This window comes from Bubalus bubalis, chromosome 21, assembly GCF_019923935.1.
Source record: "Bubalus bubalis isolate 160015118507 breed Murrah chromosome 21, NDDB_SH_1, whole genome shotgun sequence".
Taxonomy (NCBI): Eukaryota; Metazoa; Chordata; class Mammalia; order Artiodactyla; family Bovidae; genus Bubalus; species Bubalus bubalis.
The window spans coordinates 44,796,481-44,813,410 of record NC_059177.1 but is presented as its reverse complement, the minus strand read 5'-3'; the positions used below and the strand labels follow the sequence as shown (position 1 = coordinate 44,813,410).

At 37.9% G+C, this 16,930-nt stretch overlaps 1 protein-coding gene across 6 annotated transcripts in view; it reads right to left on the bottom strand.

The window, feature by feature from the left end:
- The window catches only part of ERC2 (ELKS/RAB6-interacting/CAST family member 2), a 1,001,125-nt gene that overhangs the window by 603,486 nt on the left and 380,709 nt on the right, over positions 1–16,930 (bottom strand). For all 6 annotated transcript variants that reach the window (XM_044934212.2, XM_025272988.3, XM_025272991.3 and 3 more), the window contains one exon: positions 4,597–4,764. In XM_044934212.2, coding sequence (XP_044790147.1) covers positions 4,597–4,764 — 168 coding nt within the window. The remainder of the gene's footprint in view (positions 1–4,596; positions 4,765–16,930) is intronic.

Here is a 16,930-nt window from a genome sequence, read left to right as displayed (position 1 = left end):
GTCGGTTTCTTGAGGACTGGAGAGTGTCTTTTTTCTCTTTGAACCTCCAGGACTTAGAGTAGTGACTGACTGACACATAAGGAACACTAGTAAATGCAAAATGGATATGATTTTTCACATGTTTAAAAAACTAAGAGATTTGCCAATAAATTTCTTTAACTCTGAATGTTTAACACTGAAAAAGAGCTCAAATGAGTCAAAAAGTCTTCCATACCTTACATCAATTTTACACTCACAGGGAAATCTCTATGTTTCATAGTCATCTTCTGAGTTTAACTTTTTAATATACATTTCATGAAGCAACTCACTACACTAATAATCATACTCCTGTAGCTTTCTTTCCTCTGTTGTCATACAGAATTTTCACCATCATATTTCCAAAGGGGTAGAATAAAACTGCTAAAGGGGGCAGGTCCACACTCACCACTCCCAGGAACAAACTATATACCGCTCTCTCCCTGCCCTTTCCAACCCACAGGGCAGTCCAGGAAGCTCAGTAGGCAGCTAGTGAATTTAATGTCCAGAGAGATCACCATCTGTTTCTCTACCCCTGATAAATAAAGTACCTCTGCTCTATAAAGTCACGTTGCTTGTGAGACTAAGACCTAGAATGAAAATGGAGATAGAATTTTTGTCCAATTTAATGGCTTTAAAAAAAAAAAAAAGCAAACTTTTCTTGAGTAGTAAAATTATGCTGCAAGAATCTAGGAACTACACAGCAGTCTGAATTTGATCTGGTTCAAATAATGCTACCATGTCCTAAAATCTTAGTCATTATACACTTTCCAAATGTACAATGTCATCAAGGTTTTATGACATTTCCTACAAAAAGGTAGCACTTCATCAGTGGAAGCTTGAATTCAGGTATGGGAACAGAATGCTACGGCTGCTGCATGAAAATCATGCTGCTCCTATGACTTCAGTATCATAGCTGCACGGGGATAATACGCCAAACCATTTTCGTACATGCACCTTTTTGACCTGTACTAAAACAATTCTATATTTCTTGGAACTATTGAGTAAAGCCAAAAACATGTATGGTAGGACCAAATCTATTATGGATGACTTCTGTTTTCCTACAGAAGTTTGATCAGAGATAGTATGCCACCTGGGGTTCTCTGTTTCTTCAATTTCACTTCCTTCCTCAAGTAACAAAAGGCTTAGAGCATCATGTCTGTGCCTGCTGCCCAGACATGTGACCTGTGCACATGGCTATGGAGTACACAAGACTTCTGAGACCCAGGGCTTTGAAGGCAAAGCTGACAGATATGAGGTGCAAACCTAGCTTCACCAGGTTAAACATGGCTATGAAAGGAGCATACCCAGTTCTACTGGCATCAAAACACAGTGCTGGTTGCCAGAGAGTCTATGAGAAAGAAATATTAAGTAACAATGAACCTCTGACATTGACACGAGTTTATTATTCTTCCATTCCAACACACCCTAATCCAAAGCTTATGCTGTTCCAATCTGGGCCTGCCCTAAAACAGCAAATTATGCTGAATGTGGTCAAAACTCTAAGAAGTCTTCAGTCCCAAAGACAATCTTTCATTAGCTCATCAGCTCCTGTATTATTTCCACATTTTGAAGTGGTTTTGAATTGTGTGCATCACTTCTTTAGATATTATTTCTCTTTTAAACTGCAGATATAATAGTACTCCTTCCCCATCACTATGTTGAAAACTTTAAGCTAAACAACCTCTCCAAATATACATGAAATATTTCCAAACCCATCATCGGCACAGTTTAACTAAGTGGGATTGCTATCCTATTGTCCAAAGGAGCCATAATATATAACTGGCTTTGTTCTAGAACTTCGAAACTGATTCCAAACTTTTAAATCTGGTGGAGGGGGCAGGAGGAGGGAGTTTAAAATTTCGCAAAATATTCATGTCAGCAAAAGAAGCTGTTTGTCACTTCTGCATTGAAAGTGCCTTCCCAGAACCTTTATTGAGTAAAGTGCTGCCATTTATTCCTCAAGAATGAGGGAGCTTAGAATGGATAAAAAACAAGGTCCTACTATAGAGCACAGGGAACTAAATCCAGTCTCCTAGGATAAATCATAATGGAAAGGAATTATTTTTTAAAAAGTATGTAGAAAGCCTAGAGATAAACCAAGACACATATGGTTACTAACCTATGACAAAGGAGGAAAGAATATACAATGGAGAAAAAAGCCTTGGGAAAACTGGACAGCTACATATAAGAGAATGAAATTAGAATACTCCCTAACACCATACATTAAAAATAAAACTTGAAATGGATTATAGACCTGAATGTAAAGCCACACACTATAAACCTTTTAGAGGAAAACATAGGCAGAACACTGTTTGACATAAACCTCAGCAGGATTTTTTTTGACCCACCTTTGAGAGTGATGAAAATCAAAACAAAAATTAATAAACGGGGCTTATTAAACTTAAAAACTTTTGGAAAGCAAAGGAAACCATAAATAATATGAAAAGATAATCCTCAGAATGGAAGAAAATATTTACAAATGAAGCAACTGACAAAGGATCAATCTCCAAAACATACAAACAGTTCATGAAGCTTAATATAAAAAAAAAAAAACTCAAAAAAATGGATGGAAGACCTAAATAGACATTTCTCCAAAGAAGACACACAGATGGCCAAGAGGCACATAAAAAGATGCTCAACAACACTAATTATTAGAGAAATGCAAATCAAAACTAAAATGGGGTATCACTTCACACTATCAGACTGGCCATAATTTAAAACATCTACAAATAATAAATGCTGGAGAAGATATGGAGAACAGGGAACCCTCTTGCACTGTTGGTGGGAATGTAAATTTGTACAGCTACTATGGAAAACGGTATGGAGATTCCTTTAAAAATTAAAAATAGAGCTAACGTATGGTCCAGCAATCTCACTTTGGGACATATATTTGGAGAAGATCATACTTTGAAAATATACACACATCCCAATGTTCATAGCAGCACTATTTATAATAGCCAGGACATGAAAGCAATCTAAATGCCCATCAGCAGAGGAATGGGTAAAGTAGATGTGGTACATATATACAATAGAATATTACTCCGCCCAAAAAGGAACAAAATTGCATCATTTATAGAGGTGAGGATGGACCTGGAGACTGTAATACAGAATGAAGTCAGTCAGAAAAACAAATATCATATTTTAACGCATGTATGTGGAATCTAAAAAAAAGTACAGATGATCTTATTTGAAAAACTGTAACAAAGACACAGATGTAGAGAACAAACATGGATACAGGAGGGAGGGGGGCTGGGATGAACTAGGTGGTGGAGGTTGATATATACAGACTACTATGTATAAAATAGATTACTAATGAGAATATCCTGTGAGGATGGAAACCACTGAGGATGGAGACGTGGCTTCATAGGCATGCAACTTGCATACGTACACAGGGCCCCCGTACTCAGAAGGGCCCCAAACTTAGTTTAATGCTTCACTATGACCATCCTGAAATTCTCAATAAAGTCTGAATAAAGGGTCTTATATTTTCATCTTGCACTTGGCCCCACAAATTAGGTAGCTTGTTGTGACTGGAGAGGTTTGGTCAGAGTGTGATACGAATAAAAGAATTACTCCAGTTTGTATGTTAAGAGCACCCAGTAGGAAAAGTAAGGGTTGAAGCAGGAAAAACAGCTAGCATGCTGTCGATACAAATAAGGTGAGAGGTGATGGTAGCAAATGTCACCAGGAGAAGGGCCAGTTAGATCCCATTTGTCTGCAGCTGCCTGGTGACATGCTTGTCTATGGCGGTGCCTTGGCCAGCCAGCTCCTACTTCTCCAAACTGGTTTCTGCTCAGATTCCATGCTGCTGCCTGTTAATCTGAGAGCCCTATATGTTTTCCAACAGCTTCTTTCTCTCAAAAGAGTGGGTATTAGCTTCTCTTCTTGCCTACCCTTTTCTCTAGGGAAGGCAGGGCACTCTTTGATCCCACAAAACTGTACACAGTAGCAAACAGGAATTCTTCAAAAGAAAAATCTGGGTGTTGTCCCCAAATCTGGATCCCCTACTATGGAGAAAATGAAAGAAAGAAGAGCCCTAGCCAAGTCCAGTATCTTCTGTGTTAACTCACTGTATTACAACTTACTTCACATTGTCTCACTGACTCCAATTAAGAAATAGGTGTAACTATTACTTCACACCCACTAAGATCTGTATGAGTCTGACAGGATAAGAGCTACTAAAGTTTATACAAATACAAAATGCACCTAAAATACCTTTAAGACCCACAAAACACATTGACTGCTCAGTTCTCAGTAAAGAAAAGGAAAAATTAATGATATGTTTTAGATTTATATCTAAATTTGTACAATTATCTCTATGCTTAAGCTAGTAAATGGAAAAAAAAAAAAAATACTAGTTTCCAGGTGATCAAATAAGTAAATTCATGAAGTTGTGCTAAAACTGACATGATACAATCACCAGTAAGTTAAATATCAGTAAGTTTAAAGTTTACACTCACTAATCTAAAATTTTTGAACAATAATTTCTTCTTTCCCACACACTCAAAAGTTTCTCTGAAATGACAAAACATGGATGATACCAATTCTCAATCTGAAGTGCTTACATCAGGTACTCACCTTTTTCTGAAGAACATTGATTTTCCTTTCCTTCACTTCTAACATATCCTTCATGTCTCGAATCTCTCCAGCCAGTGTCCCCTTCTCTTCTGTGAGGTCCTGCAGCTGTTTCGTTTTTTTATTGAGAAAAGATTCTTTCTCTTCTAGCCGTAATCTCAGTGCATCTACCTGAAATTAGGAAAAAGAAAAAAGCTTGCAGTTTTACAGAGAGGTCATCAGTAACTACGTCCTGCCCTGGGAGATGGGTGGGGCAGCAGTACACCTTCTCAGCAGCACGATCAAATACTGCTCATGGGCAGCTCCAGGCTGTGTGTTTTAAAGCCTACATCTACCTTAAAATCCTACTGCATGTGTACCTGTCCAGTGATATATATATTTTTTAATTATAAGGTTTATATGAAATAAGACGTTATGAAGTCATCTCATGTTGTGAAGCCGAAAGTTGGGAAACAAAGCACATGAATTCTCTGTATCTTTGAGAGCCCAGGGAGGGTACAACACTGTTCATGCCACGTAGCATCCTCCAGGAATACAGAGAACGCAATAAGCCATGCCACGGACATCTGGGAGAATAAGACTGGCAATAGAGGAACGCTCCTAAATTAGAAAAAGACGTGTAGCCAAGATGAAGTAAATGCTTTTAGAGGAAGAAAATGCTGTGGATGACACCTATTCTACAGCTTCATGAAAGACTGCTTTACAAACACTAAAGAAAAAATTTAGATTTCTACAATTTCTGCTTTTCAAATGTTGGTAATAGAATGGGGAAACATAAGCTTTTTTTTTAATGTTAACATTCCAAAGATCATGTGCAAAAAATGTTTACATGGGTGACGCAGGACACTGGGATGACAGACGACTCTAGTCCTCACCTTCCACACTGGGAACTGGATAGATAGAAGCAACATCAACACTAGGAAGCAATTAAGCATGTTATTGAGAGATATCAAAATAACCAGGCATAAAGAGTTTAAAGAGGTAATCTTGAGGAAAAAGAATGGGACAGGGTTAAGTTGGGGACTGCTGCATCTCATAGCATATCTTGTTGAATATTTGCTCATTATACTATTTGCAAGTAAAGTTTAGATGAATACAGAAACAAACAAAAACATTTTTTTAAAAAAGGAGCAGGAATACTGTAATAAGCAAAAATAGATATATAAATATTATAAGGACAAAGGGTCAAAGGCAATTTGGAACAAAGGAAAGACACTTAGGTTTTAGGTTCTGCTTCTATCTGGGCTTCCCTGGTGGCTCAGACAGTAAAGAATCTGCCTACAAAGCAGAAGATCTGCATTCAATCCCTGGGTCAGGAAGATTCCCTGGAGAAGGGAATGGCAACCCACTCCAGTGTTCTTGCCTGAAGAATCCCATGGCCAGAGCAGCCTGGCAGGCTACAGTCCATAGGGTCACAAAGAAACACCACTGAGTGACCAGTGCTACTCTATCTGTGAGGATGAGGACAAATAATTCTCACTTGCCCACACCAAGTCTTCAGCCTCAGTTTCTTCACTTATAAAACAAAAAGGTAAGGACTGACTACCTCTAAGTGCCTGGCATTTTATGATTTTAAAGACAGCAATCAGTCCTAGGTGGAACACATCAGGGCAGAAAAATACTAGAAATAAAAAAGTTATCAGGAAAGAATCTCCTTTCCTTACCCCTGTTGAAGAAAGGAGGGCCAAAGTAGTGTTTTTAAATGTCAAAGGTGATGGGGAGGTAGGTAAGCAGAGAGGTTTTCTAGTTTCTGCCCAGACAGCAAGATGAAGCTGGGAGATCCCAGCAAGGGCAGAGGTGATGACAAGTGCTGGAAGCCCAGTTGGCCGAATGACCCTGACTGCATTATGAGACAGGATGGACACTCTATGGTTTCCAGAAGGTGAGAACTGCTGAATCTGCAAACCTCTGATAGCTCTGCCTCTTCTCACATAATGGCTATCGAGATCTAGGGACAGAGGTGAAGGGGAAATTCATATCCTGGTGACCTCCCCTTTCCTAAATGAAAAACTCATGCCAGTTGCACTAAAGCTTAAACATTCCAGATTCTCCAGGGGTCTATGTAAAAAGTTATCTCCATCTACCAACTTAGAATAACATCAGTACTTATCTCTGAGTTTTCCTCTTATCTGGTGAAAAAGTGTGATTTTTAGTTTATACATAAAAGGGTAGCATTTAGTGGGTTCCTTCGAAACTGGCAGAACATGTTGATCACTGCAGGTTACAGCAGTGGTTAGAAAGGGTTACACATTCAATTTTAGGGATCTGTACATAGGCTGACTAGGACTCTGTAAAAATTGAAGAAGAAACTGCGGTCCCATTAGCCCCACATTCTACCTATCAAAGATGGTGGTCATTATCTGGACAAAGGAGACGCCCAATCCAAATCCATGATACAAATAAATTACAACCTGGGAGATAGTGAGTGATGCTAGAGAAAGTTTCAGAAGAGACTCTAACTGATCAATAATAGTAAGCTTAACATTTGTAGTGCCTTCTGGCTATGTGTGATCTTTCAATGTCTTGCTCCATCTTACTAAGTCCATAAGAGATTAAAACAGCAACCCAAGCTTTTGTAAGGACTATTAAGTAAGACTTAAGTAAGACTATTTCTCCAGGAACAAAACAGAGAGCAAAGTTGCTCATGATCAACACACTACTCGCAACACCCAAACTCTACATGGCAGGAAGAAGTCTGTGCCAGCCAAGGTCTTCTGTTTGTGAGTTTATTTTCCATGCGCCTGACAGCATGTACTCAGCTTCAAAGGAATTTGAATTGTGGCCTTCAATCACCTTCACTCTATCTCTACAGCTCTGCACAGCCTCCTAGAATCAAGAAATGAAGCTTAAAGTTTTTTGTTTTTTTTTTTAAGGCAAAATGTTGACCTGAACTACATCCAATTCTCAACCAACATTAGCCCAGTTTGCAGTAAGCAAGCATGACATCATTTCTAAAGTCAAATTTTAACTTCCAGATGGTGCAAAACCACAAGCAGGCGCACAGACCTTCTGATGCACAGAAGTTTAAACACAGGAATCAGGCCAGAAAGAAGATAGTCTATTAAAAATTAGAATATGTAGTTCCAAACTGAGTATCAGTGAGTAGGATTAAAATTCCCTTCACTAATATTTGAACTTCACCCGATAGTATAGTTCATTTTTAAAAAGAATCAGAAAAGCCTACAAGTTTAGATTATATTCCAACATCAGGTAGAGACATAAAAGTTAAAATGTTTGGGAATATGAAATACCTTTCTCTACCTCTTCACTCAACACCAAATAATTTTAAGGGCCCTTGACTCTCTTTCTTAAACTTTGGCAGTTGACTCAATAATAAAACTTGGCAAAGCAAAGAGCACCATCATTTCGCAGAAAAACAAAAGAAAAAGAACTGCATGATATTGTCAGTGCACAAAGAGCCATAGGTTGAATTCCCAGTTTTTACATATTATTTAACCGCATGGGAACTAGTCCCCTAATGTTAAAACTAAGACAATCTTTTCATTTTAGGAGAATTACTCATTTCCTTCTGATCCAGTTGTGTGTATATTTGTGCCTGTATGTGGGTGCATGTGTGTGTGTATGTTTAAAAGCATGTAACGTATGAAAATTTAACCTTTTACCTGGCAGTATAAAGCATAAAGCACTTGTTATCACTTCAGTTCCAGGTAATAACTTGAAAGAAAATGACCATGGCAATGAAATTGGCAAAAATTGCCAAAATCAGAGTTAAACATTATTAATCTTCATGTCAGCACCCAGGAATTATAACCAGTTCCAATGGTGAGGTATGTTTCTAGAAGTTCTGTACATAAGCTTCCTGACCTTTCTGCCGTATTTTACACAGGCCTTCAGAACAGTTTCAGTGTTGTGACAAAACACTAAGTGCTACTTGATATGCCATAAATAATTTTTAAAAATCAAATGGTTCATTTCCATCTTAAAATGACTACAGCAACACTTGAGAGAAAGAAAAAAAAAAAAAACACTTGAGAGAGAAAAAGGGGCCACTTGAAAATTTTCACAGATTAAATATTACTTACTTGACATCACTTCAGGCATTGAATAAACACGCTATCACAAAGAACAACTTTAAAAGAAAATGAAACTGGAACATACACAAAAGCTCCCAGTACAGTTTTATTTCACATTTAAAGTGTCGTTTGAAATGGTACCTCATAGTGGTTTTGATTTGCATTTCTCTGATAATGAGTGATGTTGAGCATCTTTTCTTGTGTTCTGGATGGGGAACACATGTATACCTGTGGCGGATTAATTTTGATATTTGGCAAATCTAATACAGTTATGTAAAGTTTAAAAATAAAATAAAATTAAAAAAAAAAAAATAAAGTGTCGTTTGTTTGTTTTTCCTAATAGTAGACTTGGGTTAATGGTATATTTGAATTTGATTCAACTTGCAATCATTCAAATGGGGAGACAGATTCAAAGTTAGAAGTATGCATAATGTATGGAAGTATGCTTCCAAAGACAAAAACACTGAAAATAACCTAAAATCTAGAAGCCACTGTGGTAGTAACCACTAGTTCTCACTCAAATCCAATTTGCCTTTACTTCCTGAACACTGGATCCATCTCTCTTTCCAGCCCCGTTGTGGGAAAATGGAGCCATTCATGAAATGTAAGCAGAAGCGTCATACATCACTTCCTATCTACACCTCCCTGACACCCCTCCCCGTTCTTGAGACTCTGAAGGATACATTTTCCACATGGTGGAGCTACAAGATGGCAGAACCTCCATATATCTGGATCCTCAAAAGCAGGATCACCCCTAACTCCCTGCCCCCCAACAGTATGATATGTTAAACTACTCAATTACTATAATTTCCCCTGGTTTTATTAAAAAGTAGGTACCTTAAAACTAGAAAGGTTTGTTTGCCTTAGAGATGGCCATAAACCTACATGAAACTGGGTCACTGTTCTTCCCTCTACTCCTTCAGTGTGTAAGACCTCAAAATCTACTTTCCTCTATCCTTTCATTCCAATTCCAAAGAAGTGTGGCGGGGATTGGGGCAGGGAGAGATGGTTGACAGAGAGCCAAGGACAGAGCTGAAAGGAAGAAGTAGCAGAATCCTAGGGAGTAAACACAGAAGTTAAAGATCAAGATCCTGGGGAGAAGAGAAAAAGAGATCAAAGAGGAAGAGTCTTCTATAGCACACTGGTCTGAACTTATAGTCATATCAACAAGTGGCTCAAGTGGACAACTCTGTTTTGCAAAGTCTCTCCACTGCAAATATAGGTGTTCAAGCAACTCATGTCAATGGCCATGGACGTACTCACCAGCCTTCGAAATGTCAAGAATAAATCAAAGGTGTCATAAGCAAAATGAGGATAATAAGAGTACCACCTTCATCAAATTACGTTAAAGATTAAATTAAATAACACATGTAATGCACTTAGCACAGTACCTGGCACCTAGAAACACTCAATAAATTTTTGCTATTGTTATTATATTTTATTATTCTGCTTTCCACAGCCTGTAACCCAGTGATTTATATACTGTAGGAATGCAATAAAGGTTGCTAATCAACAGCCCTCAGGAAAAGTGGAGAACCAGCAAGTAAGGTTTTGTGCTCTAACATGTACCAGAGTGTTATACTGTCTGTCATTTACTTTAAAATATTTCAGCATACATGGTATGATATGTGCCTGTGTGGAGGGGTGGCTGGGTCCATGGGTGTATTTCCCAACTGTGAATAAATTCTCCAGGGGTAGTTAATTAGCTATGAAAGATTTCAGTTAAAAGCTGACATGCCAGAGTCAACTACCAAAAGTGGCTCAATATTCTTTATATTTGATGAGTATCTGAAATTTGGTCAATTAACATAATTGATGTGAGGACTGACTTTTCCTTGATGAAATGGGTGGTGTTCAAGTTGTATGGATTGGCTAGAAATGTTGCACAGATACTTCCACCCTTCCAGAAAAAAGACTGAAGGTGGTGTGTCCAATGAAAATACAACACAAGCCACATATGTAATTTTTAAATTTTTAGCATCCAAGTTTAAAAAAGAAACATGTAAAAGTAATATTAAGACTATATTTAATATAATCCACTATATCAAAAATATTACTTTTTAACATGTAATCAACACTAAAAAATAATATATTTGACATTTTGGTATTGTCTTCAAAATTCAGCATCTACTTTTCACCTTCAGCATATTTCAATTAGAACTAGTGACGTTTCAGGTGCTCAATAGCCCCATATGGCTCATGGCTCATGGTTACAATAGTGGACCATGTAGGTCTATGATTCTAATAAACTCAAAAGTTTCAATCCTTAGACTTTTATCTCCCCTATGGAGAAACACTTCAGGGAGGATTCTGGACCAATATCAAACATGGCTGACTGAGCCATGCCACAGGAAATAGTGTCCCACTGGCCTCACATGAAGCTTTTATGATCTCAAAAGGACAGAGAGCTGGAATTTCACGGAGCACTCAAAGACTGTATGACTGATATACTACCTGGAGACGAGGTAACAGGCAGGAGTCTTCTCTTCTTTAATCGTCAGAGGTTATTGATCTCTACCAAAGAGAACTACCTAACTGGTGATTTAGTTAGCATGATCTTTCTGCAGTCTCGCTGAAAAGAAACATTGAGAATAATCATTGCTTTTTTAAAGCTCTTTCATACAAATCTCGAAGTTGCCTTTAAAAAAAAAAATGACCTTCGGCAACTGCATCATCAAAAAGTAGCTATACAGTGGCTTCCTGGTGGCTGAGTATTAAAGAATCCACCTGCCAAAGCTCTAGACATGTGTTCAATCCCTGGGAAGATACCACATGCCGCAGAGCAACTAAGCCTGTGGATCACAACTACTAAGCCTGTGCTCTAGAGCCTGGGAGCCTTAACTACTGAACCCATGTGCCAAACTACTGAACCCACATGCCTAGAGCCCATGCTTCACAACAAGAGAAGCCACCATAATGAGAAATCCGCACACTACAACTAGAATGTAGCCCCTGCTCACTGCAACTGGAGAAAAGCCCTTGCAGCAGTGAAGACCCAGCACAGCTAAAAAGAGAAGGGGAAAAAAAAAAAGCTGAGATGAGGGTGTGTCTATCTCTTAATCTATACTTAGGTCATGTCTTTCTACTCTTTGCCTTCATCTATTTTGATTTCAGATTTCTCTTCTCTGTAGGTACTCTTTATTTCCAGTAACGAAAATTATTTATTCATTCATTCAACAAATATGAAGAATTGATTTTGTGGCAGGAATTGTCCTAGTCATTTTAACAAGACTTGAGAGTCCCTTGGACTGCAAGGAGATCCAACCAGTCCATTCTAAAGGAGATCAGACCTGGGTGTTCATTGGAAGAACTGATGTTGAAGCTGAAACTCTAATACTTTGGCCACCTCATGCGAAGATTTGACTCATTGGAAAAGACTCTGATGCTGGGAGGGATTGGGGGCAAGAGGAGAAGGGGACGACAGAGGATGAGATGGCTGGATGGCATCACTGACTCGATGGACATGAGTTTGAGTGAGCTCTGGGTGTTGGTGATGGACAGGGAGGCCTATGCTATGCTAAGTCACTTCAGTCATGTCCGACTCTGTGCGACCCCCTAGACGGCAGCCCACCAGGCTCCCCCGTCCCTGGGATTCTCCAGGCAAGAACACTGGAGTGGGTTGCCATTTCCTTCTCCAATGCATGAAAGTGAAAAGAGAAAGTGAAGTCGCTCAGTCATGTCCGACTCTTCGCGACCCCATGGACTGCAGCCTACCAGGCTCCTCCGTCCATGGGATTTTCCAGGCAAGAGTACTGGAGTGGGATGCCATTGCCTTCTCCGACAGGGAGGCCTGGTGTACTGCTATTCATGGGGTTGCAAAGAGTCAGACATGACTGAGCGGCTGAACTGAACTGAACACTAGAGTGATGCTGACTAGGGAAAAAAGGACTAGATAATCCCATTTCTGTGTGCTGGCTTTCATCTACCAATCCAAAACTTAAACATTTGACCTAGTGAGGGTTAGGAAATCTATATTTTAAATTATTTAAATAGTACAAAGAGAAACAATGATGGCTGTATTATAGATTGCTTCATAATTTACAATATACCTTTCTCCTAAATTAGAAGTCTGTTCTCATATAATTTCAATTCAAAAAATAAAATTCAGATATATTTAGTATTGCATAACCACATGCTGTGCTTATAAAAGTTAAGTTACAATCACCAGCTTGTTAATAACACAGTTGAGATTTTCAGGTTGTACTGGATGCTTGGGGCTGGTGCACTGGGACGACCCAGAGGGATGGAATGGGGAGGGAGGAGGGAGGAGGGTTCAGGATGGGGAACACATGTAAACCTGTGGCGGATTCATTTTGATATTTGGCAAATCTAATACAGTTATGTAAAGTTTAAAAATAAAATAAAATTAAAAAAAAAAAAAAAAAAAAAGATGCATTTTGTCTTACCCACCCATCAAAAAATCATACCCAACTCCCATATGCCACCTACCTGAAGAAAACAATGCTGGGTCAAGAATGTTTCATATCACCTACATGGAAGAATTCATATCTTATGTGGGTTAATAATCCAGCCAACTTTATAAAGCCTGTTTTCATACTCAAGCTTTTGGCTACTTCTTACACTAAAATTAGGTGGTTTTAAGTGACTAGTCCAAAGTTCAAAATTTAATGTTTAGTTCAGTTCCAGCAAATTTCTGAAAACACATGGGAATTGTAACTCATGTGTTAATACTTAAAGTTTTTGTTAATAAAACTTCCAACACTAACCTTACCTCATTGGACTTACCTCACTGGTTTTTATGCTCACTATAAAACTATAGCTGTCATAATATTTTTGAATTACTACAAAAGGAAGCAAGCTATTCCAAAGTCAATGTTATTTTGCAACATGATGATAGTTATAAATTCAAAATACTTAAAACCAATTTGCAAAGCTATCAATCTTAGTACCTCCTAACATTTAAAATGCCCATCTTCAAAACATTTACTATTACCAAAAAAATACATTGAAGAAAACATCATGTGTCATTCATATTGTACTATTCCTTCAAGGAAGCACACTAAGTTTAAACATGAAAATGCATCTTAACATAAAAAGTTTAAATACTGGTCCTACTGAGATATGCCATGAACTTTTTAACCTATCACTGAGGCCCAAAGAACTTAAATCATTGATAATTTAGTAGGAAGACTAAGCAATAATTTCATGATCTCAAGGTCAGTTATGTTCAATAAATCCAAGTAGGCAATCTCCATTCATATACATATGACACGTTTGTAAATGACTACTAAATGAGAAACTATAGTACATTTACTTAAAAGAGAATTAAAACTATATTTTAAAGTCAGGGCCCATACTCCTAAAGAATGGAGACCTATGTTCAAGGATCCATGAGTTTGCTACAAAATTTATTTTGTCTTTTCTTTTTGATGATTATCTCAAAAGTTAAAGTGAACTTATTCTGGATCATGCAAATAATTCCTGATAGTCAAGGATTGTTAAAAGATCTAAATATTTGCCTTTGTATTTGCACTTCAGTTCTTTGGGAATTAAATGGAAAAAACACAAAAGAAATATATCTTATTTCTCTGATATCTTCCCTCAAAATCTTGGCCATAGGACATCACGGTGAACAGGAAAGCAAGGGGGTTATCAGCACTACAGAAACCGTGACCAATGAGGAAACCAGGTTAATACACAGCACATCACTGTGCAGACTTCTGAGCTAGCATCTGAGCTATAGTAGCTGGCACCATATTCATATCAAATATAAATTTACATCCAGCAAACACAATCGTTTTTCATATAAAGTTAATATCATTCATTTAAATTTTATAGGCTTTGACGTTGTATTTTCATTTAGTGTGTAATCCTGATTTGGTTTCATAGTTCTGTAAGAGCTATAAGCATGCCTAGTCTTATCTTTGTACCTAATTAAGTAACATAAGTAATAATTATTACATAAAACAATACTGGGTGCCATAATGTTCTTTTTATTTTTTTCTTTAAAAGGAATTTCTTCCCAAGGGAGACATACTGCTCTAAAGTAAACAGTATTTGTTCTTTGAAACCCTCCTGGGTGTTGTGCAAAAATTAATTGGGGGAGTGGAGGTTAGCTCTATGATCAAGCCAACTTGGGAAATGCAGCTACTCCCCTGATTTATGGTAGACATTATCATACTAAAGGTTCTAAAATCCCACAGCCAAGATCTTACTTAATTTGATTTAAGTCACCTTTGCTCACATCTATTTAAAAAGAGAACTCATGTTTTTCTAAGAACAATATCCTTCAGAAAATTTTATGAAAGATTATTCTCCAGTATCTTTTAGCAATCAAAATGTTAAGGCATGCCATGGATATGAAATGGTTGGGTGTGGTGAAATGGGGACACACTAAAGGATTAGACTCAGAAAGCCTTGGCTTGGAGTCAACTAGATACATCTGAGATGTCCTCTGTGGACAGCAGTGTGTTTGGTGATGCAACAGGGTGTCTCATGCATGCCTCTGGGCCACCTATGATGTAGGTATTATTTGTAAGTAACAGTACTAAAGCTCAGAGGGCTTTCAGGGCTAATGTGGTTAGACTATGTTAAACCCCCATATTCTGGTTCAAGAGCCACTCCAGCCTCCATCCCAAGTTCACATCTGGCTCTGCCATCACCTGAGGGTGCAATCTTCAAGAAAGTCAGGTACTTTTTAGGGACTCATCTACCTGCTTTATAAACCAACAAAACTTCGCTCAATGGCCTCTAAGGTCATCACCTATTCCAAACTTCCATGAAGTCAGGAGGCCAGAGATCCAGACACTAAAACATATTTTAAAGCTTCAATAATTAAAACAGTTTGGTATTGATGTAGGAAGAAAAAGATGCAATCCAAAATAGATTCACATACTTAGAGAAATTTAATATACAGTAAGAATGGCACTATGTTCAGTAGAAAAAACTAAATTTCTCAGTGAATAATGGCTAAAAACTGACAAATCATTCAGAAAAATAATAGTAAAGGCAACCTATTGTATAGCACGGGGTGTTAGTCTCTGTCATGTCCAACTCTTTGTGACCCCATGGACTATAGCCCACCAGGCTTATCCGTCCATGGGATTTTCCAGGCAAGAATACTAGAGTGGGTTGCCATTTCCTTTTCCAGGGGATCTTCCTGACCCAGGGATCAAATCCAGCTCTCCCACACTGCAGGCAGACTCTTTATCATCTGAGCTACCAGGGAAGCCCAGTAAAGGTAAATCCTTACCTAATTTCTCTTGACAAAAACAAATTTCTAACGAAGAGTTCTATAAGAAACTATTGGGGCCCTTCTTTTTTTATTTTTGAAGTATGGAAGTTCTTTCTAGGCAAGAGAAAAAGCTTATATACCATAAAGGAAAAGAGAGATGAATAAGACTAAATACAGATTAAAATGTTTTCATGAAAACAGACAAAGGAAAATTGCAGAAAATTTTTCTGGAAGCCGAAAGTAAAATGCTATGTGTGTTCCAGTATATATACTGTGTTTTCAATTGGGAGTAAGAAAAAGATCATTTGCTGTGTGTGTACAAAATTTTTCTGCAAAGATTCATAAGCAAACAAGAGTTTCTTAAACACCTACTATACGCTCAGTCACATAAGTGATAAAAACAAGAATTTAACACATTAGTAAACTCCACTTGTAAGCTAAGGCAAATACATCGTTGGAAGGCAGGAAAGAGTAATTAATAGCTACAAGGGGTCCTGGAGCTAGATTTCTCAAGTTCAAATCTTAACCTTCCACTTACTCACCAGGACCTAGAGAAAGATACAATCTCTCAAAACTTCAGTTTCTTCATCCATAAAATGAAGATAATAGTATTGTAGTACCAGTGCCACAAGGACTAATCAAAACATGGTTTGCAAGGGGCTTTATTATCTGCACTAAGAAATAAAGAAGAAATAATCAATGAACAGTGGCTACTGTTTAATACCAAATACTAACATCAGTTATCACCATGATAAAAAAAATACATTGCATCATCTGTTTATGACTGGTAAATTCAGTCACTAGAGTACTATGTTGTGTTCTAGCAGCTAACATTGAAAGCCAATTTTACTAACAACAATGACGGCAACATTAGCTAACACCCATGGGACAGTTTCATGTGCCCATCTGCTTTTTGAGACAGAGAGCTACTGCTCTGCATTTTAGAAGGTCCAGTGGCACCCAGATTACAGGCAGCAAAGCCAAGACCGAAGCACATGTGTATCAAACTCCACAGCGCCTGCTCTGAATCAAGCTCATAAGGAAGAAAGCTGGAAATAATCAAACAGCATGAATGACAATCACAGAAGTGAAGAGGAATATGGCATGA